This window comes from Monopterus albus, unplaced genomic scaffold (assembly GCF_001952655.1).
Source record: "Monopterus albus unplaced genomic scaffold, M_albus_1.0 scaffold143.1, whole genome shotgun sequence".
NCBI classification, from domain to species: Eukaryota; Metazoa; Chordata; class Actinopteri; order Synbranchiformes; family Synbranchidae; genus Monopterus; species Monopterus albus.
This window is the reverse complement of record NW_018128023.1, coordinates 1,738,650-1,762,954: the sequence shown is the minus strand read 5'-3', so window position 1 is coordinate 1,762,954 and position 24,305 is coordinate 1,738,650. Positions and strand designations below refer to the sequence as shown.

General features: G+C 39.4%; 1 protein-coding gene and 1 long non-coding RNA gene across 2 annotated transcripts in view; one reads left to right on the top strand and one right to left on the bottom strand.

The window, feature by feature from the left end:
- The window catches only part of LOC109968160 (uncharacterized), an 18,266-nt gene extending 17,317 nt beyond the window's left edge, over window positions 1-949 (top strand). The window contains exons 2-3 of the long non-coding RNA XR_002276058.1: window positions 206-326; window positions 913-949. This is a non-coding gene — a long non-coding RNA (uncharacterized LOC109968160). The remainder of the gene's footprint in view (window positions 1-205; window positions 327-912) is intronic.
- col8a2 (collagen, type VIII, alpha 2) overlaps window positions 1-24,305 on the bottom strand; it is a 49,895-nt gene that overhangs the window by 7,056 nt on the left and 18,534 nt on the right. Inside the window, exon 2 of the mRNA XM_020614222.1 lies at window positions 4,387-4,578. Within this exon, the coding sequence (XP_020469878.1) occupies window positions 4,387-4,549 (163 nt within the window). The 5' untranslated portion in view covers window positions 4,550-4,578. The remainder of the gene's footprint in view (window positions 1-4,386; window positions 4,579-24,305) is intronic.

Here is a 24,305-nt window from a genome sequence, read left to right as displayed (position 1 = left end):
GCCAGCACCAGTCTTTCAAAGGACTTCATAACTACAGATGTCAGGGTGACAGGTCTGTAGTTGTTCAGTCCAGTGATGGAAATTTTCTTGGGCACTGGAATGATGGTGGAGCGTTTGAAACAGGAGGGAACTTCACACAGCTCCAGTGATCTGTCATTTTTGATTATGTAAAGCATGTCATAAAGTGTCTCTTTATTCTTTCCAGGGCGGAAACAGCACAAACATAAGCTTGGTCTGCAGATCAGTGCAATAACCCCTAGCCAATTTTAGCATCCTTGTTGCTCCACCGCCTCATTTATTCAACCATGAGGATGTTATTCTTAAAGGTAGGTCATATGGCCAGTGGACTGATCATTCTTTATTCTTTTTATAGTAAAACATAAAGAGTCAAGCATTCATATTTTCATAAGTGTGTTGGACCTCTGTCACATGTCAAGAGGCCAGCCTACCCTTCTGAAAGTTTGAAAAGTAAGATTCTGTTTAGAAGACAACCCAAGCCAGTTTATTCCTTTAGCTGTGTGAATAAGTCCCCCTACTTTTTATACGCAGTTCCAAACAAAGCATTGCATGGCCTCCCAAACCTGGGACCTGCCAGTGAAACCACCAAGGCATAAGTGAACTAAACTGTAACTGCTTAGGGCCCCTAAGCATGCTTGAAATATCCTACAAGAGAGCTTGTTTATGCACATGTGCACTGTAATGGCCATTAACTGCATTTTGATGTAAGCACAGTCTGTCACACCCTATTATTAGGTCACATGGGAAACGCAGAAAAAAAGTAATGTTGCAAAAAAGGATATATCCCTCTTGAGCAGAGAAAAGAAAGATGAAGAAAACAAAGGATAAGATAAAACACCAAGATAAGAGTATGTTTGTGTGACTAATTAATGGTTGTCTGCTGGTTTATTTTAGGGCATCCGGCATAAAACACGTGCCAAATGTCAACATGCGAGTCGTCAGTGCAACGTTTCGCTGTGGCGACCCCTAGACGGGAAAAGCTGAAAGTGACTTTCCTTTACAGTACACCACATTTAGTATGCAACATTTAGAATTTAGAGTATTACCCCACTTGTGAGTTTACCTTTTAAGATTAAAAACCATAGAAGGATAAAAACATGCCATGCTGACAATGATATGATGTAAGCAAACAGCTACAGTTAACACTGGTAATGTAAGCAAACAGCTACATTAAATAAAATTGATAATGGGTGTGTTAGATTTACTGTACATGTGTGAATGATTAAGCACTGACAATAATTATTAGTATTGGCAAATGTTGCTTGGGCCAGCCCTGACCACAGTATGGTACAATGTCCTGTTGATCACTGAAATGCCTCATGTGACTTATTCAAGAGCACCCTCAAGAGATAGGGGGAAAACCTGTAACAAGAAATTTAAGGTGAAACTTCCATTACATGCCCTAATGTAACCATAGGCCACTGCTTCCCCCTAGTGGGAATTAAAGAGTCATGCAGCCTTTTTAAGATCAGCATTTGAAATCAAATACAGTGTTGAGAAAAGCTTGATGGGTAATGGTACTGTATGACTTCAGTTATGTTGTAATGGTCATGTATGTCAGTAGCATGCTGACAAAGCATGAAAAACATAATGAACTGATAGGGGCTGTTCCTATCTTCACCATACATGCAACAGGCCTGCATCATGTAGAGTAGTTTGAAACAAGCCAACTTTATTGGAAAATATGTGAATGGAGCAAAGCTTAAAAAGTTCAACAGGCCTATGATTTTGCTTATTGACTTTTGTGTGGGCTTAGCTTTGTCCTGCTTACCACAGGCTTTGTACAATAAGGAAATTTTGGGTGTGCTACTGTTAGGTTTCACCTCCAAATAAATGTTTTAGATAACATGTCCAGACATGGGGTTTGTCTACATCAGTGAGGGTTCCACCCTTTAGCCAAACTATAACTTATAGCAAAGTGTTTGATTTCATTGATTTTCAACTATCCATTAAAAACACTGTTTTCAGATGTCTAAGTAACATAACAGCCTCAGTTTTAGCTGTGTTTTCTATCACACAGTTCCATAACTATTAATACTTTATAGCATTAGAGAGGAAAAATAAGGTGTTTCACACTTGAGAGGATATACAGTATAATGGCTTATTTGTTTCTTGTTGTGCTGCTCTCCTTTAAGTTGTGCTTTCAGATATGTTTGCATTAAAATATGCTCTTGTTACATTAAACCTGCAGGAACACCCAAACGAATTGCCAAGGCAATGCCAAAATCCTGACTTCAGATGAACTAAGACTGACATATAACCTGAAGCTCATGAATGCAGGAAAAAGATCGAGGGTAGTTTGGAAATTTTTGCAGCAAAATCATACTGATCACATTTTCACAAAGCCATGTTCTCCACAATGACCTGAATAAAGAATCATTTTCAAATATTTATATTAGGAAATGTCCCATGTGTGGGACATTAAATATAAATATTTTTCCTTGAGTAATCTTAATCTGTTTGAAACTGTTCAATTTTTCTATATTTCTGAAAAACATGACTCTTGATAAAAAGGTTATTGCACTGAAAAAAAGGACTCACCGGGTCTTTGGATTTACACAAATTATGCTAGTATATGCAACGCAATTCATTCATATTTCCTCTGTTAACATAATTCAAACAAGTTAACCCCTAAAGAAAATGATGTTGGTTTTACACATTATCATTGTGTGGGACCGATTTACACATTACAATCAAGTAAATCCAACAAATCCTTTTTTTTTCAGTGTGCAGGAACTGATTTTACACCTAACACAGTAGATCTTATGATAGTAGTGAAGATATGTAAATGGTTCATTAAAATCACTTAAAATAGATTTTGAAATCATTCACTGAATGCCTTTTTTCAAACAATTGTATTCAGGTAGGCTCTTAACTAATAGAAACTGCACACTCCAGTAAAAATACTATACACATTAAATATTTCAGTGACAATGCAGTGTGGACATGTGACCACTGGGTGGCAGTAGAAGCACTACAGTCACGTAAGCCACAGGCAGTGCAGTCTCACTCCGAAGAGTCTGAATGTTGTTTCTGTCAGGCTCTTTGTAATCTGAAAGCATAACTATCTAAGTTCTGGAGTATTCTATCATCAAACATCATTTTTGATGTTGAAATTAAAACACACCTTAATTTTGCTTTGAACAAGGGACCACTGATAACAAATGTCACATGTCACATGATTCATCAGTAATAATAATAATAATAAACTTTATTTATTAAGCACTTTTCAACTTCGAAGAGCACAAAATGCTGCACAGTGGAACATATATATCAACTAACAAATACTAAAACAATCAATACCAAACACAGGTTAGAAAATCATAGCAATAAAAGTTTCATCAAAATAAAATAATGGGTGAGGGGGTGTTGTGGTGGGTGGTGGGGGGGGGGGGGGGGGCACCTAAACTGGATAGCACTGTGGCTGGATCGGGGCTACTAAAAATATATTCAGTCTTATTCTCATTTAAGTGCAGAAAATTTTGGGTGAGCCATTTCTTAATATCCTGAATATAATTGTGCAAAGGAGTAAGTGCATTTGTGTCGGATAGTACCAATGGCATATAGATCTGGATATCATCCGAGTAAAAATGAAAATGAACATTGTGACTTGATATAATTGAAGCAAGTGGTGACATATATTGTAATTGTATGTATAGTTAGAAGAATGTGATAATAAAGACAGTACCAGCATGTACAGTTCCTTCACACTCTCTCCTCTGTCCTACAGCTAACGAACATGTGATAAACAGCATCCAGATGGTGAGAGAACAACTGTCCCTGTGGAGCTCAGCAAACCGTGGGCAATCAGGCCTCCAATAAGCACCACCTAAGAACCTGCCAAATGCTACTGGATCCACAGGGCAAGGAGACATGCATACATTGTAGTAAACCCTGTCTTGGCTCCTGGCATGGTCTCCATATCAATCCCATTTTAAGCTGTGATGCTTGAGACTTCTTTTGTTCACAGGAGCTTTTTCCTGTGTGTGTGTGTAGGTTTGGACTCATTATACCCTATGATGCACATCACATTCATTTTGGTTCAAATAGTTGGAAAAAGCTCAAATTCTCAGGCTACTGCCAACAGGTTTTGTCAGGGAAATATACGGCAGAAAATAACACTGAGTCAAGAATTTACTACAATTTGGGTATTTACGTATGTCTGCACATATTAATATCTGAGACAGATTAATGGGGTTAAATCATACTGACTCAGTTCTAAATTGCTACTCTCAGTGCTTCCACTGAATCAGTGGACAGTGGCGAAAGTGTGTGAGACGACCTATAAGTCTGCATAGTTATTTAACAACTTCTACAGGTCAGATGTAAAAGACATGCACCTATTCTACACCCACAGGCATTACTCACCAATGTAATGTCCCTTGCCCTCTCGAAATGGGGGTCCAATAGGTCCTTTCATCATGGGTTGCATGTACTTCATGTGGGGCACTGGGGGATAGCCTCCAGCAAGAGTGTGTCCACCCAGCATCATTAGCACACAGACGGGAGCCAACAGCATGGTCACTAACATCCCAGGCCTCAGGTATCACACACAAAGAACTGCAGGTAACAGACAGAGAGGGCGGGGGATATTTGTTATTTTGGGCTTTATTTTATGTTATTGTGGACTGGACTTAACAACAGGTCACAGAAAAATATAAGTGTATTTGTCAGCAGAGTTCTGAAATCTGATGGAATAGCAGCAGAGGTTGCATTTTCACCCACTGTGACAATGAATTATAATTCATTATCACAGTTGTATACAACTATTCTGGTATAAGGCTGAAATCTTGCCATTATGTTTACCTGCTACAATTACAGAATGAATTTACTTAAAGGATTTTGAAGTTATGAAGTGATGCAGTAATGTAAAAATCTAGCCTCACATTTTCCCCACATCCTCTTCATGTCTTATGTCCTATCCAAAGCAGCCACAGAAAGTTAGTCAGTCAAAAGGCTGACATCTACAGCACATTCATAACTGTAGGCCCAGCTATGCACAGAATTGATAAAGGCAGACATTAAATCCAGCACTGGTGAAGGACAAATTAGAATTAGAATGATCCCTTGAGTGTTATATGTGCAAACACACAAATACAACTTTTAAGTATACTGCTTATGTATGCTACATCAGTCCTTGCTCTCAGCTACTGCACAGGTAGAGTATGTGGTAAGTACTTGGCTGAGGCAGTGTCTGGTTTAGAGGGTCCTCAAAAGGTGTGACAGGCAGATCTGCTTACTTTAATTTACTTTAGGAAGAAATTACCACATCACTCTGCTCAGTATTTTCATAGCCATGGTCATGTGCAAGCAAGAAAACCACCAGAGGATAGTTAGTGGGTTTGTTTATCATAAATGAGCAGATGTAGGTGTCCAGGACTGGCTTTAACTGGCACAGTGATGTATGAAAACAGCATGGATTTCCACTCTAACTCTCCCCTGAGTTGTTTTCATCACCTCCCTTTAGACTGATGACTCTTATATTCTGGAAATATTCTGTGATAATGAGATGCAAAATTTATTCTGAGGTTCAGCTTGCTAATCTGCAAAGAACTTACTGATTTAACTGCTACAAAGTATAACCATACATTTACAGTACTATACAACAAAGTCATACTAATAAAAGGAGCAGGTGACAGGCAAATCAAATGGGACACAAGAGAGATACACTTTATCACTCTGGCAACTCTAATTTCTCATGATAGTATCTTACTTAATTTTGGCCATTAATATAAAGCAGCATCAAGAACCACTCTCCAGAGCCAAAAGGGAAGAACAGATTGGACCCTGATTACAGCAGGTTTGTAACTCCCCATATTGCATGGCATCCAGTCATATCAAGTCCTTAATCAGTTTACACTGGCAGATGCAGTCATATAAAATAATCAATTGCTTAATATCTCCTGCTTCTTATAATACTCATTTTGTTTTGTGTGTAATAGTCTTGCTTTTCTCTGCAGACATGAAACCAGTTTGGACAGAGTTCACTCTGAAGGTTTGCTGAAGCATAGCAGTAACACAAATGTAAGTTGACATTTTCTAATATGACAATGATTGGACATTTTCTGATTTGAAAATTACATAATATTGCACACTGCAGTTAATTGGAAGCAGGGACTGGGAGTAATCTGAGAGTTTACAGCAGACTTCAAGTCCCAAGTAGTTAGACAAATGTGGGTTCATTGCCATCATGTGTGCTGAGATCAGGTCTGTTTTACAGCCCTGCTCTCGCTGTTGTCTGTGACTGTTTAGTAACCATAGTTCAGTAGTTAAATTCTTGTTTTACAACCATTTACCAAAGTGTTTGTCTAGGTTTTTTGTAAATAGTCATAAGTGTGTCTAGAGTATCTGTTTATGCTTGTGTAAGCTGTCCTATGTTGCTGGAGTCTTTAACAGGAAGAATCAAACATCACTTCTAATGTTAGACCAAAGCTTAATCAAAAAAAATGAGGAAAGAAAAGACAAAGCTTTTAAGAGAAATAAACATGAGAAAAATCAGGCAGCATTGTTAGGGCAGTGTTTGGTCTTTGGCTGACTTGCCGGCTGGCTGGCAGTGAGGCTTGTCTGGTATGGGGGTCTGCGGTTTTGGCATAGATACAATTTAACAGACAGCTCTGAATGCTCACCATTCTGCAGGTGTCAAACTCTCTGAAAACCAGAGCAAATACTCAAACACAAAAGCTATGTATGAACAAGAATCAAGCAGGCAGTTCATGGACATCCACAAACTGTTGATCAAATGTTCTTGTTGAAAAGCTCTGCAGATGTTATTGCAAATGTCACACAATCCTCTCTGGTTGGTCACCATGAGCCATTGCTAGACCAAGACTCATACAAGCTCTGGCAGACAAAAACACCCACATAAAAAATACACTCTTGGTATGCATGAGAAAACAATATACCTCTGGTAAGTAGCTAAACGGGGTGTTGTGAAAATAATCAGACCTGTTAACTTTCCCCATTTTTTTCTACATAAAATCAGTCCATAACAAACTATAACAAAACCCTGGGTTTGAGAGGAAAGAAGAGCGGCGAATCAAAGGTTCCCTTAGTCATTAAACAAGAACAGCATCCAAAGTTATAGTGAAAAAGCCTTGTCTGGCAGGCAGAGCAACACTTCATATAAAACAGATTTTACTGAGACAAGGAATCTCCACACACATTACAGTAACAGCTCAAAAAGTATCCAAACAAAACAACAGCAGAACAGAAAGGTAGTATTTATGAGGCAATAAGGGAGATTCTGACTCAGTTCTAAATTGCTACTATCAGTGATTCCACTGAATCAGTGGACAGTGGCTAAAGTGTGTGAGATGAGCTATAAGTCTGCAGAGTTGTTTAACAGCTTTTACAGGTCAGACTGAGATGAAAAACACGTACACATATTCTACACCCACAGACATTAAGGGAGATTCTGACCTCCAGGTGTAAAAAGGTACCATCAGCTCCATCATGACATTGTTATAGTCATCACTTTGTTGTTACCACATCCATTCAGCTGTTGAATCACTGAGCACTAGGCCTGATGCACACATCCAGGACTTATGATGGCCACAGTCATGTAAAGACCACACCACACCATCCTACATAAAAGGACAGAGACAAAATGATTACAAACAATGAAAGATTTTATGTCTTTGTAGCTGTTTTGGATCTCTTTGTAATTGTCTTGTTTTGTATTCATTTGCTGGTCTCTGAAGTGGTTTTGTATCTCTTGATAAACTTTTTCTATCTCTTTCCAGTCATTTTGCATCGCTTTGCAATTATTTTTGTGTTTCCTTGTAGGCGTTTTGTGTCCCTTTACAGTCATTGTGATTCTCTTTAATATTCTGTCTTGTATTTTTGTAATATGTAGTGCCATTTTGCAGGTGAAGCATACTTGTACATGCTGGTGTTTGTTCAAAAACTGCACCTGAGCTTCAGTATTTTGTTCATCGTGGAAATGAAGAGAGGGATATTTAAGTAAGCTTTGTGCCACCACAGAACTATGCCCATGCACACATAAATACTAAGTACAGTTTACAAAATATTATAGGAAACCATGAAATAATGCCTGAGATGTAGATTCTTTTTTCTTCAAGCAGCACTGTTGTGCTATTCTGCTTTAAATTAGTTTACAATTTGTTTTTGCTGTATTTAAATATGTAACTTAACTAAAAACAAATTGTTTGGCATATAATACTGATAAAGAGTCAGAACAAAAACAAACAAACAAACAAACAAAAAAGCATGATCAGGACATATCTGTGACTTTCAAACAAGAAATGTTAACAGACACTTCATATCGAGGCTCTGGAGAGGCTTTGGACCAGGGGGTCATCCCTGAGTCCCTGCCAGGTAGGCCTGTTCAGAAATCCATCCAAGCCATACCAAACACAAAGACACATACTGGCAAGTGCACAAAACACAGACAAATATCCCATTTTCCCACATACAGTACATCTCACAGATCTCCAAACCACCTGGTAATCTGTGTGATGAACATAAACCACTCAACTCAAAACCTGCAATCGGAAATGCCAATCTGCAAAGACATCAGGCTGCCAAAGCAGACTCAACAGTCTCCAAACCCAAAATCAGCTGCACCTCAAGTGGTCTGCTCAGAGAGGCAGAAAAGACACAGACACCATGGCTGTCTCCGCTTCCCTTAGCCATACATATGAGAATCCAGACTGCTAGACACTTCCTTAATTATGTGCCACATTTAGGTACACTGAGTGTGAGGATTCATTATCAAGGAGGGAAGAGAGGCAGATATTTTTGTGGTGAACATTTAAGCCACTCTTTGTGTGGAGGAATCATCGCCTGAACACCATGTACCATGTAAGATCACCTTAAAAAAGGCTCTACAGCAACCAATGTCCATGATAGTTAGATTTCATTACAATCACAGGTCTCACATAGAACTGCACTTAGAACCTCACCACATATTTTAGCTGATTCATCCAATCCTGCTAAACCTTAGCCACAACCATGACCATAACCATTTCTAACTGTACCATAAACCCCCACTGTTAAACAGCCATAATCATCTTTCCTTTACCAAACTCTTCATGTAAATTCAATAAACACATGATGGAAACTTTTATGACAAGAGTGAATTTTGCAAACAAATTACATTTTTATATCTGTCAATTATTATTCAATCAGTAGTCTCATTTTTATATCTGTCAATTATTATTCATATGTATAGACATACATATGAGCATTAGCAGATTTTACAGATTTGTAGTAACACCAAGCAAACTAAACATACACAGACAGGCCCAAACACTACTATTGTATCATTTTCAGACAACACAGATCTCCTAGAACAGAGCCTTTTTCTATACATAGAATGAGGGAAAGAAAGACGAGGGAAAAAGTAAGCACATCAGTTACACACCATGCTTGAGACCAGAGCCACACAGCTCTTATTCAGCCTAAGGGTGTGTATGTGTGTGAGAGGGTTAGAGGAAATTGAGCGTGTGGTATTTTATTTTGAGACTCACCTTGTTCTGAGTGAGGTAATCCCTCCTGCAGGCTGAATGACACTTACGCATTTCCAAGTGTCAGCTCACTGCATAATATTTGAGTAGTAGTCTCAGTTTTTGTTAGCTTTAAATGCAATGAACACTGTGAAAATAACCACTGGGGAAACTGTATGGTTGTTCAAACAACGTGGCTGTGTGTGTGTTTAAAAGCGGCCACAAAGCTAATGCACATATGATGAAACATTAACATCTGTTTTTTCAGTTGCCACCAGCTGGAAAGTATATTGAAGGTTCTGTTTGGTTGCTTCTCAGGAAAAAGTTGCCCCTTCTGCACCACCATAAAAGCTCCTGTGTCTTAGTGTTTCCACTAAATAATTAGTAAATTACAAAAGAGTCATTCAAAGTAATGTAAATTATTATTTTAATGTCAAGACATGATGTATACTGTTTACACTTCTACTGTGACATGCTAATTCACACGGATGTGACCACACACTTACTACAATTACAACATAGAGTATACAGTGAAACTCACTAAGTTTTCCAAAGCAGCAAATCCTTATAATTTAGAAGTTTAAACAAGACTTTGTTATGCATATTCATTGATAACTCACTTAAAACAATTTAAAAACTAATTGTTTCAGGTCAAACTTCAATACACGATAATATTTTAGACAATGTGCCTCCAACTTTGTGACAACAGTTTGGTGAAGGCATTTTCATGATGCGGTTTTGTGAGTTTGGTGTAGAAGACCTTTAGTGGCATGGGATCTTGATCTCAACTACACTGAACACATTTAGGTTGAAGCGGAACACCGACTGAGGGCCAGGTCTTACTGCCAAACATTAATGTTTTTGTGGCTGAATGCAGGTAAACCCCTGCAGTTATGCAGGTTCCAAAATCTTATGGAAATCATTCGCAGAAAATTAGAGACACTTATAGCATCATATGTTCATTTATTATATATTGATACCATTTTTTGATTGTCCACATAATTTTGGCCTTGCAGTTTATAGTACTGCATGGGAAAACTGCTATAACTTATAAGAGGAGAGAAAACGGTGGAGAACCAAAAGAGAGATAATGTGTTAGTACACTGTCTCTTCATCCAGCCCAACCATATCTATGGAAGCCTTTGACACAAAGACTTCATCCATCTATCTCTCGCTCCTCTTTCTAGTAGTAATAATGATAAAATACATATGCTCAGCAGATAACACAGAGGACAAGCTTCAACTCCACATACGCTTGTGCAGTCACAACCTTGTGTTTCGTGAACCTATCATCATTGCCTGTATTTTGTCATCTGTCTTGTAGTCTGCTAGTGAAACAGAGATTCCCTTGAAACACCATGACTGATTGTGCACCCATTTTTTAAAATAGTCTTTAAGAAACAAAACAGAAGATGACAGTCAACAATTTACCAAGGTTTAACTGAAGACAGCAGTAGAAAAGGGTTCACTTTGTGTCAGGAAAGTACAAATCTCATAAAAGATAGAGAGGATAAATTAGAAAAGACTCATGTTAGGTATTTTTAGCCAGATAGATATTGGATAGATACTTTATGTATTAGAAATGTTTAGTGGAGATAGGATGTCTAGTTAGACTTACACACCACTTAACCAACAGACACACACACACATTGATTTGCTTCATGTTTTGATTACTGCTATTGCCAGCTACAAAGCTGGTAATAGAGACGTCCCAGTTGACGTTTCTGTGTAGTATGGGGCTAGCCCAACCGAGGGGATATAATGTATAGGCCTGTTGGGTTCAGGGTCTTTCATCTTACATCTGCCTGCGTGCAGTGTGGAGGTGCAAGATACTTGAGCGTGTAATGTTAATTTTACCTGTGATCCTTTGAATAAATCAGCACTGTTTTGAAGTTACTTGGACTGGCTCGTCTCTCAGAGTTAGCAATGGTAACACGAACCATATCCTACACTCAAGAGTTGAGAAAATGGTATTTCTGAAGCAGGACTACCATCCCTGAAAATCAGAGCAAGTTTGAAAAGGGCTGAAAAACTGGAGAGAGGTGAGTTTATGCTGATGGAGTGGTTCAAGAAGGAAGGAGTAAAAAGAAATAGAAGGCGTAGGTAGCAGAAACTGTTGGGTATGAGACAGCGGAAACACAGGGACGGCAAAAAAGTGATGAGATATGATAAAGGGTTTTCATGTCTTAGTTAGGTTCAGAGGAACATGTTTGATTTTACCATGTTTGACACTAATGATGGGGCTAATTATTCATGGAAATATTACCCTACAGTATAAGACCTAACATGTGTACAATTTCATGTCTTTCAAAATGAGCCTAATTTATTCTTCAGCTCCAAGCAGGAACAGTTTCAGGTTTAGTCAGATTGGCCTCCTACTGCTTCACGGATTCATTTTCTAACATTTCATCTTCTTGTGAAGCAATAATGTTCAGATTAAAACTAAGAGAGACTGATTAGAATTTTGTACAACTTCCAGCAGACCTGCCAAGACACAAGCTACACTGAGGGGGATATGAGAGCAAGAGAAAGTGAGAGTGTGTAGGCAGACAGACACCGCTATACCTTTCCGCCTGACCTGTCAGTGCACCTGAACCCAATATGAGCAAGTGATTAGGTAACTGAGGTGAAGGAGAGGAGAATAAAATCACATAGCAAGCAATCTGCTTTCACCTTTCCAAAGCAATAAGTGTTGTGCTTTTTTAATGCAACAAGACAAACCTCTGAAAGCACACATCACTATAAATTAGAAATGAATACAAAGATAGAGATCCATAGATTGGAATATACAACTGTACAGGGGACTGTGGGCAGAGAGTGTCATGGAGATGATGACAACCATAAATATAATCTCCTGTAAATCATAATCACTCTCCCAGCCTTGTAGGTCTTGACTGGTAACCCCAGTTCTTTTCTCTCCCTCTCCTATTCCCCCTGTTCTTTCCTGCTTAAGCCCCCTGCCCTCTGCGCTACTTATTGCTAGTCTGAATACCTTTATTGTATGCTGCCAAGGCCTGACCAAACAAAGTGTTTTTTTCACACTGGAAGTTCACTGGTACTGACTTATACTCAGCTCTCTGGCTATCCTTAATTTGACATTAAAAAAAAAGTAAGGCTTGGAGAGAAAAAGAGAAAACTTGGAGAAAGAAGGAGTGAGGGTAGGCAGCAAAGGCAACATGAAGTGAAATGGTCACTCTCCAAACTAATACGATACATATGCACATAACAAACATAACAGTGGCACATTAACTGACTAAAGGTAATTTTTGTAACAGTGAGTCAAAAAGTAAACAAAAGTGACTTCTCATTTCTAGCATGGGGGTTAACCCCCCATCACCAGTAGCAGAAGGCATGAAAACAAACCTACAGGATTGTTCTTATATTGTAGGTGGTATTATAATAAAAAAGGAATTAATTCTAAATTAATCCTTGGATGATTCAGATGCCTGCTACAGCAAGAGGGCAACACAGTGGTTAGATTTATGCTTTAATTTTCAGATTTTTAAAACATATCCTTTATTTTTGCTAGGGAATAAGGCTTGGAGGTCAAGATGAGGATGAGGAATCATAATGGAATGTAAATGTTATGCTATGTAATGCAAGTTTGGCTGGGGTTGCCTAAGTGTATACTTCCCCAAATCAAATAAAAAGCAGGACAATGCCACTATCAGTACTTAAACTTGCATCACACAGTGGAAGTACTAACCCCAAATGGGATTCTTATAACAAAATATATAAATCCACAAAAAATATAGCTAGTTTGCTAAAGGATTCCCCCAACTGTAGGTAGGAGGCTAGTTAGTCAGTTATGCAAATTTTTGTAGCTTATACTATAGCATATGAACACATCTTAACACATTCCTGCACTTGCATTTTTAAGGAATAAACACAACACTTCAAACAACAAACAATTTCTATATTGGTCTCACAGTCACTTGAGCTTTGGCATTAGGATATTCAAAGCTTAACAAGCCTGCAATGCCTAGATGGCACTGCAAAGCTACTGTATGAATGGGCAATCACTGTTCAGGGAGAGGGCTTAGTGAGTAATCACTTGTTCAGTGGGTGGACAGGATGATAGTGTACTAGATCAGGAGATGGAAGCAAGAATTTGTAGAACCCAATGTGCTGTGTTGGCCTTGGTCTGTTTTATGTCTTGTGTTTTTATGCCATATCTTTAAGTAGCTGTTACCCTGTTCTGTTCACTGAGTGGGTGGCTTTGCTCCTGCCAGAATGGGGCCTCTAAAATGTGAAGTAGACACACAAGCCAGGGAACACACAGAAAGCTCAACACAAGCTGCAACGCAAATTAATCATGATTTCCTCCATAACGAGTTTCACAGTGAAGGACTGACTGTGTTGAAAACCCCCTGGTGGCACTTCATCCAAACGGCAAAGCCGATTGTAGAGTGGTGTTGAGGCCCATGTGCTCTAAAGGTGAGAATTGTTCTGGGGCACTAAAATAAGGGGACTTAGCCTATACCAACTGCACATCATCAAGTGTTCCATTCTTTTTAGCCAGGAGTGGAAAAACACCCAAGCTACACATAGCAGGAGGGAATAGACCAGAAAAGTCCTCTCATGGCCTATTTCTATCAAAGGACTCCAAACTTTGACAACTCTAAGCTGCTACAGATCACACTGTCAAAGACTACCACTGGTAGTGTTGGTGGGAGATATAAACGAGAAAGGGAGAGTAGGAACAAAAGGAGGAAAGCACCTTATGACAATAAACAAGAAACAACAGAAGGGGAGGGGAAAGCAGGAAGCCATGGAGGAGACAAGAAGTCATTACAACAGGCATAATACAAAACAGGGCGGCGGAGGAGAGAACTGTAAGGGAACAGAAAGCACAACTTTAGCTCTTGATCTCCCTGTTGACCTATTTCAGATGCGTGCCCCACCAACCACATGCACCCCTTCTGCTGGCAGCCGAAACAGTACATACACGTACATGTATGTGTTACACACACAAACACACATGCAATAGATTGGCATTAAAACAGAGAGGGAGACCTATTTTCTGTCCAAAGTAGAGAGCAGATCAGAGAGAAGCAAAGGTAGAAGGGAGATTATAATTTAATAAGGGGCAGGAAATCTTGGTCAAATCCCCCTGAAGGAGCTGAAATGTCTCTGTGCTGGAGGCTACTGGACTGTAGACTGATGGGGTTCCATCTGAATGGGCTACACTGGCATAGACAACAGAACAGACAACCAAAAAAAAAGGAACAGGAAGAGGGAAATCCTACTCAAGTCAAGTCAAGTCAAGATTTTTATTTGCCATTTATGCATAAACAGACAGTCTAATATAGGAATTCCTGTGCAGCTCTCCTTTGGAGTCAGGTAAGGAGTCAAAAGCCAGAAAGAACACTTAGTCTTAAAATAAAAAATTACATAAAAGCAACAAAGCATTAAAAACCGAAATACACAAAAATAGGGTAATAGTATTTTCCCCAGTGAACTTGGTGCACGGTGAAGTTGGATATGTCATTACACTTGCTGGGGTAGTGAGGGGTTATAACATACTAAAACACAGTTTATATTCAGGCCTGTTTCCATTGCTTAGTAGAGAATGTCCTGCTATTATTCAGGTCCCGGAGTATGTTCTCTGCCAATTTATGACAGCACTGTGTGTACAGTGTGTCCATAGCAGGCAGTTCAGTCACCCGCCTTCTTGAAATAGGCCCCAGGTCAGATGTCACCTGCAGGCCCAGGAACTTGTGGCTGTCAGCCCTCTAGACCTCAGTCCCTTTGATGGTCAGAGGCAGCAGAGGGGAGGGGTTCTTCCTGAAGTCTACTATTATTTCTTTTGTCTTGTTTATGTTGAGGATGAGGTTATTCTCCTCTCCATAAACAAGAATGTTGTTCACCAGGCTTCTGTAACCTGACTCGTCTCCCCCCCTTGATGAGGCCCAGAATGGTGGTCATCAGCATATTTAATGATGATGGTGTTGTCATGATTGGAGACACAGTTGTGGGTGTACAGGGTGAAGAGTTTGGGGCTGACACAGCAACCTTGCGGTGAGCCTGTGCTGATTATGAGCTCAGCAGACACCCACCCTCCTGTTCTAACTACCTGTGGTCTTTCAGTCAGGAAGTCCAGAATCCAGCTACAGGTGGGAGTTGGTACACTGAGGTCTGTCATCTTCCCAATGAGCCTGCCTGGGCGAATGGTGTTGAATGCAGAACTGTAATCCAGGAAGAGCATTCTAGCATATGTACTGCTGTTGTCCAGGTGTTTCAGGGTATGGAATAAAGCCAGAGCCGTCACGTCGTCCACTGATCTGTTGGGGCGGTAGGTAAACTGGAGGGGGTCTACAGTGTCCGGAACCATGTGGTTAACGTGTGTGAGGACCAGTTTCTCTAAGCACTTCATGGCGACTGATGTGAGCGCCACTGGCCTGAAGTCATTCAAAGTGGATGTGTCTGACGTCTTAGGGACCGGTATGATAATGGATTTTTCGAAAATGTGAGGAACTACTGCTTGGGTTAAAGACAGGTTGAAGATGTCTGTATACACACTAGCTAGTTGATCCCCACAGGCTCTCAACACTAGGGGGGACATGATCTGGTCCCGCCACCTTATGGGGGTTTTTCTGTTTCAGGGCCTTCAGGACCTGTGTGTGTATCACCTGAAAAGCAGTGTTCCCCGGGTTGCAGGGGGATTTTGAGGGGGTGTCTGTGTTCATCCTGTCAAACCTCGCATAGAAGTTGAGGCTGTCCGGGAGGGTGGCATCCTAGGGGGCTGTGTTTGTTGATTTGTTCCTGTAGTTTATGACTGTCTGGATTCCCTGCCACATTCTGTGCGTGTTGTTATTCATATAGTAGTTCTCCAGTTTTTGGAAGTATGCTCTCTTTGCAGCTCTGATGGACTTCTGTAGCTCATACCGGGCTTTCCTGTACTCCACTTGGTCCCCTGACTTAAAAGCCTCTTGTCTCTTCCTGAATTTCTGTTTTACATCCCTATTAAACCAGGGTTTATAAAGTTTGCGGTCTTTACTGCTGCTTTAACACGGCACAAATAAGCAATAAGCGACCTGACTCTGAGTGAACTGCGATGTTACACCCAAGAAGCGTCATCTTCTGTACTGTACCATGGTTTTGAAGTACTGTATATTCCTACATAAACTATTAATATAAATTTTCTTTGTGGTGCCCAAAGGTTTTAAGAAGTGCCTTTCCACATTTTCATGTAACACTCTCTAAAGTCTCACAATTTTATATGGATCAGGACTGTTTGAAGTATTTCAAATATTTCAATACAATACCCAAGTTTCAGTTTTTACGCCAAAACCATCTTGGAAACCATACTTTGTTCAAAATAATCATTCATTTTCTAAACTGCTTTTGATACTACAGGCACATTGCAGTCAGTACTTACAGTAAAAAGAGTTGATGTTAATTACCCACATTATATTAGCAATAACACATTATGTGCTTCAATTAGGGAAAACCTTCTTACAAACAGAAAGTGACACAATTGAGGCATTTTTGTTTCAATAAATACAAACGAAAGCAATAAGCTACCATGAGCATCTATAACCACCAAAACTGAACAAAACAAAAAAGCATAATAGTACTATTCAAGTCAAGTCAAAGTGTTTATCATATGCACAGTACGGAAACGTGTTTCCCTGTACAATGAAATTCTAACTTTGCCGTCCACATGAATGCCACACAATACAAATGAAATATAAAGTAGATAATTACGTAACATAAAATCTAAGGTACTTTAAAACAGCAAATGAAGAGCTATAATAAAAATATATAAAATATATTAAGAGAATGTATGCTACATGGGAGCTGTATGTGCAGGAGTCAGCAGTGAATGTACAATTATGCATGTGCAAACTGAGAATGTAAACAGTACAGGTTGTCATTACATCATTACATGATGTATTTCCTGGTAATAAACTCCTGTCAGCTGTTTAGGAGTCTGATGACAGAGGGAAAGAAAGAGTTTTTCAGTCTAGAGGTCCTGCATTTCACACTTCTGAACCTCTGGCAAATGTTGTGTAAGATTTGAGTCTTGCAGGCTCCAGTTACTATATAAGCTTTAGTTACTTCTCATGCCTTTAGTTCCCTTTAGTTACCTTTCATAACTTTATCTTACTTGATTATACATATTACAGCTGTATTGGTTATTGTGCAGAACTACTGAGCTTTGGTTATTTTAATACATTTATTTCCCTTGCTTATATATCTTACAACTGTAATGAAGTAGAATCTGCTTACTTTGAATGCTGTAACTTCTGGGTAGAGACAGGACGTCTACATATCTTTGTGACCAGACAGCCCATTTAAATTTTAACACACACACACACACACACACACACACACACACACACACACACACACATACATACATACATACACACACCTAGACTCTAACACATTGAAACAAGGGGAGCTCCGGTTCACACTAAATGGAGAATAGGATCAAAAGCTAAATGGAAAATAGGATCAAAAGCTGTTGAATGTTGTACCTCTGTCCAGGGCGGAGCAGCCCAAGAAGATAAAATGCATTGTAAAACATGACTCGGGATTCAGAAGTTGGTTTTCCTGTGGGAGCTCTGGCTCTCTGAATTTAGCGCTGTAAGACTTGCTTGTAATCAGACTTTCAGTAAACTTTCTGTTGATTTTAAACAGTCCTCTCCTGTCTTCACTTCTTGTGCTTCCAACAAAAGAATTGGGTTAATTTCTAACAAAAAGCGTAGAATCTAACAGTTGGTAGCAACATTTGTGCATGTTGCTACCAAAACACAAAAAAATCAGGACACTTTTATGTGTAATGGGTTGTAAAAGTGTCTGGTCTGGTTCCCAGAAGAAGTGTGAGTGCTGTTCATCGTGGACAGAGGGGGGGGAAAAGAAAGTGCATTTAATAGCAAACATTCAAATAATTGTGTCGTGTTAAATGAGCTCCGTTTCCATTATTCACCTGATTTACAGCAGTGCTGCTGTGCTGCCAAGAGCCAGTCAGATTGTACATTCAACCCTAGCAAGGCTAGATGCAACAACAGCTTTCTTATTATAAGTTATGGAGCAAATTGTTGAAATTAAGAGGAATTAAAGAAACACTGTAAGTATTTTGTTGTTTTTAAATAGTATGATCTCTGCTTGGTTCTTTAATCAGATTATCAGAATATCAACCATGATGGAGCACTGTTTGGGAGGTTATGATAAGACTGAGGGAGGCTACCTCAGTTTTCATGCATCTAATGGTTCATTAACAGGTGATTCCTAAGATCAGACACAGTATGTGCTTATCCCCAACCTGGCAGCCAGAAGAAAGGGAACATTCTTGAGAGTCTGGAGTTAGTTTAGATTGATGGTTCCTCACTTTGATTGTCGCCAGGCCAAAACAGACCTGAAGCAGCTTCTTTGTCTTCACTTGACAGCCTGGGGGGACAGGAAGGTTGCTGGGAGAAATATGAGAGTTAGAAAGGAATAAAACTTGCACCACAGACATGAGAATGAGACCCATCCTTCAACATGACGGGAGAGGATGGAGAGACACTGAGGAGTGGCAGAGGCCAGGCTCCTTAAACAAAGCGTATCCAGAGCAAATAAATAAAAACAGACACAGTCTTAAAAGGGAGCACAAGGTGCATGTATTGTTCAAAAAACAGCGTGGACCTTTGAAACATATAAGTGATACAGTTTTTGTTCTGTCTGATCTTTACATGTGTTATGATTTAGAGCTGCCCTAGTGATTATTGTTACAGTAATGGATCACTTGAATATGAAAGGGGTCATTTGTAGTGATAAACCCACACAGAATCACCACCCAACTCTGAGGTTACTTGCAGTTCTGCAGAGCACATGCTAGTGAACATAATGGAGCACTTAAAATAAAAAAGGTATTTTCTTCAAGAGTAGAAACCAAAACTATAGATAAAAAGAGTGACTACTGGACTTGAATTGATCAGGCATCTAGAAACTCATTGCTAATAATAGGCAAGTGCTTGATAATAAATTAGCCATACTGTAGGTAAAAATATGTCAGTGTTGTGTTTGCCACAAAATCTGTTGGCATGAAAAGCTTAATTCTAAAACCTTTATGCAGTAAAACAAACAAACAAAAATGAAAGTTGTACCTTCATGAAGTCATATAGTCCTTCGAATAAACTAAAATCAGCAAAGGTGGGAGACTGTGCAGTGTTATTACTTCACACAAACCTAAATGACCACCAAAAATAAGGAATAACACAAATGGAATGACAAGTGGTTGTTGAGTTTGTTTACAACTTGTTTGTTAATTGGCAAGCAAGTGCAAAGTGGAGCAAGGGGGGCGGAGGGCCAGTTGCGGTTGGAATAACACAGGCCAGCAAAAGTGAGTCAGATTAAACTGACTGTGATCTTCCCCTGCCCAGGCAGATGCCTCCAATCTATATGCAGGTGGGTGAGTGAGATCATAGATGAGAAAATGTGCCATTTCCTCTACAATACACCCTTGTTAATGATCTGTCAAACTTTACATACAACAGACGCAATGTTCTGTTAAACACCTGATAGTATAACAGCTACAGAAAATGACTCAGTCAGTTCCTCAGTGATTTATCTGATGCTTTTTATAGGCAGTCGTTCAATATTATTCTGAAATAAAAGGCAGTGCAGGCCTACATGGCAGGTTTAACAGTGTGCCATTTTAACTGTCAGAGCAGAAGACATCATCTGTAGACTTTACCGGCTCCCACTGAACCAAGCAAAGTCCAGACTTCCAACAACTGACACAGCAGTTTAATGGCAAGAACTGGAGAGACAGTGTGGAGAGAAAGGGAAAACTGCCAAGTTCCTCAGATGACACAGAGCAGGCTGCTACGGGAAACCTCAGCTCCTTCATTCACTGTGGTTTGAAAACATAAAAAAGTACCACACCGTTTGATCTCGAGCCTTGAATATGTCTCTCAGTTTCATAAAAAATAGCACAGCTTTGGAAACTGTATTTCCCAATTACTGCCCCATTATTCCCCCCTCTTTCTACCTCTTTCCATTCCTCCCACATTAGCAACTCTGTCTTTGATATCAAAGTGGGATGAAGATTAAAGTCTGGATGAGGGAAAGCGTTATGTGGTATGAGCCCGGCACTTTGCCACAGCTTTTAGACGGGGCTTGATCCCCAGAGTTATTTGCCCTTAGCCTGCCCACTGTTAGCTCTGTTCCAGTGACAGAAGATGGCTGGGAAATAAGGGAGTGCTTTTGTGTCCTTTCATTGAAGCTGATATATAATACTTAACACAATTTGACAGCTCTACATCAGTCTTCCACTTGGTTTCCATTTTCACTCCAGGAAAAGCCTCCATTATCCATCCACACCTTGTGCTCTAGCATCTCTGAAAGGATTTAAAAGTCTGTCTAGGAGGAATGTGACCCTATAGTACTGCAAAAGCAAACAATGATCAAGCTTCCCTTTGAACCCCCAGCCTGCTTCCTATTTTTACATTCATCAACCTGAATCTGCCCACTAGCTAAGCACCTGTCAGTCAGCCAGTCAAAACCCATAAGACCATAAGCACCTCCTCACATCCAAATGTGCATGCTCTGTGACCCATTATGACCTAGGAAATGTGACCAATTATGAAGCACTTGGAAGAATCAGGGGGTCCCAGTGGTTGTTCATTATGGTTGAGAAAACTTATTTTGTCTTATTTCTTTACACAGTCAGCAAAACCTTAGTATTTTTTTTTTCAGAAGGATGCATAAAATCTAGAAAACCTATACACATAAAGAAAAGCTCCTAAACTGCAACCTATTGTAGCTTTATTGTCTCTTATATAACTTTAGAGGGTCATTTTCTATAAGTAGCAAAACCTCCAAATAGATGTAATCATTCTACTAAATGGTAGTTTCATAATTTTGTGGGGTTGGACAGTTCTGATGTCTTAAATATTTCAGTCCAGTCTCACATGAAAATGTATAATAATAATAATGTATAATTGGTCCACAGTGTCACAATGTCACAATAACAGCTGTAAAATTTTGCATTGCAGCCCAGTTCATGCTGTTCTTGGTATTTTATGGTGGTTGAAAAACACCAACTGGACTAGAGTGTGGAACAGGAAGCTAACATTTTTTTTTAAGAAAGTTAAAAATATTAGGAAGGCGTGGATGGATGGTCCAACAAACACCTGACTTTGATGCAGACAACAGGACAGCATGTCCCATGTCTGATGTTGTGCAACATTGTACTTTTCATTTCAGAGTGTTTTAAATGAACCCAGGGTCTTTCCCTTAGCTTAACCATATAGTTTCTATACTTAACCATTTTCTTTTGTTTTCACTGCCAGTAGGATGTTGCTATGTCACACTTTTTGATTCAGAAAACATTGCAATATCACAGTTTTGGAAGTGAGAGTAATACATTTTGCATTGTGGACCAATGTAGCTATTATCAGAATCAGAATCAGCTTTATTACTCATAACAAAATATGTGATGCAACATGTTGATGTTGACAGGGTATAACGTTTGTCATGGTCACTATTTTAGCTTACATTAGCATGCTCGTATCCAAATATTAACTAATTAGCACTAAACATAAAGTACAGCAGAATGTCAGTAGGCTTGGACGTTTTTGGTCACAAGCCAAAATATTGGCCAATTATTACAACTTATCTTGGGTGTCCAGGAATTTCACATATGTCAAAAGGACCTTATGGTGGCACTAGGATGAAAGGTCATTCATTCATCCCCTGGGAACCATGGATACTGTATGCACCAAATGTGGTGGCAGGCCGTTCCTGAAATATTTCAGTATTGAACAAAGCAGTAGACTAAAAGACATTGCCATTCCCAGACCCATGCCATTAGCATGGCTTAAAAGGCAGATAATCAAACTGCACAAAAATATCTTGCCCCATTGGCAGATAGTATTTTGAAAAATAAGTAACTGCTAAATGACATGCGTATTTTAAACTGTAAAAGACCAAATCCCAGGCTTAATCACTATGACTCACTCACCAGTAGTAAAAGGAACTTTGAAACACGATCATTTGAACTAAGTATTGGCATGACTGACTTCAAAGAAAGACAGAGGGAGCAACAGTGTTTGATTCAGTGGGAAGCCTCAACCAGTTCTCTAACACTACCAGGCCCACTTCCATACCACATTCTGGCTTCTCATCCTCACTAACCTCATAAACCCTTTGTAGGCATATCAATTTTGTCATACAAAAACAAATAGAAGTTTTTAGTTTGAAAGACTAAAAACTTTGAAATGTTTTAAGTAAATTAATTGGCTATAAAAAGGTCTCATGTGCTCTGAAGATACATTTCTCAATCCATAAAACAGCTTTCAACTCCTTAGTTTAGTTTTAAATACACAAATGCTCATTAGATTACTTATGTTTTTTTTTTCAACAGTCCAACACTAAATGATGTGGTTTCTACAAACACACATATACTGCAAGAAATAACACATAAAATTCACTGCATTGCACCCAATTCAACTTGGGTGCAATGCTCTGAGACAACACCTCAACGCACCCAATTGCAGAGAACCTGACAGACCATAAAGAAAATGGAGGAGAAGCTGATTTTAGCAGACCCACACCTTCTTCTTCTTTGCAGCAACTCATCTCCTCCTCCTCATCAATACAGCTAAAGCCAGAGCTTTTCACTGATATGTAAACAGCTACATCATGCATCAAAGTCCGCTGCTCAAAAAATTTGCTAATATCTGCTAACCACTTATGGAAAGCTTTTTGGTCGCTTAGCAACCAACATGTGCTCAATTTGCACGTATGTGCCCTCACCCCCTGTGCTGCGCCCACCCCCACCAGGGATACCATGTCTTAATTAAAAATGGCTTAAGAATAATGTATTTTCTTCTGAACAACTCATGCACATGGATGACAGTACTTCTATGAGAAACAGGAACAGAGGAAGAGTCGGGCTTCAGGCTGGAGATTCTACTAGAGCAGTTATCTTGTTCCTCAAACCTACCATCTAATGGAAATTCGAGGCCTTAGCCAAACTACATGCCTGTCTTCAGGTATGAATCTGCAAACTAATCCATGTTGCCTTCTCCCCATCTCTCATTCCACCAAATATTTTCATAGGACATCTGACTAATGTGGCTCACTATTAGGTCTACAAGTGTAAAGGGGCAAACTATCAAAACATCCCAGGACATTCCACCACTGTAAATGCCATGGGCCCAATACACACATATCATACTTTCTATTTGTATCATCATACAATTCAGAATTTTAGTATCTTCTCAATACCTGCTCATTCCCCTGTGTGTAATCTGAAACCAAATTATACCAGTTTAATAGGCACACACTTGGGTTTCTCTGTGTAAACATGTGTGTTTATGTGTGTGAGAAAGTGTGTTTATTGCTACAGTAGTTGAAAATATGCAACCACTGTTGTTGTTTTAAGCCCCTTAGAGGTCTCCGTCATTCCTACTGAAACTGAAACTGGCAAGGGATACAAACTGCAACCAAATGGAGGACTTCTGTCATTGTTTTCCAGTTGAGCAATATCATGCTTGCAGAGACACAGAGAAGAGGGAGGTGGGTAAGAGCATCATCAACCAAATCTGAAGTCTGTACTCTACAGGCATGCAGCACACATTGGAAATGGATTATGTGTTCTCTTTCTGTGTTGTCTCCCTTGCCTGCTTATTAGGCTCTGCATTTCCCTCCTTTTGCAAATGCAAACATAGTATTTCCCTCATTTTTTCATTTTAAAGTGTGAAATTAAAAAAAAAAGCAGTGAATGAGCATGTCAGAATCAAGGCCATCAAATAGAAATACGTATGAGCGTCTGTCCAGAGCTAGAGGAATGGCTGTCTGCAGCCTGCAAATGACCTCAAA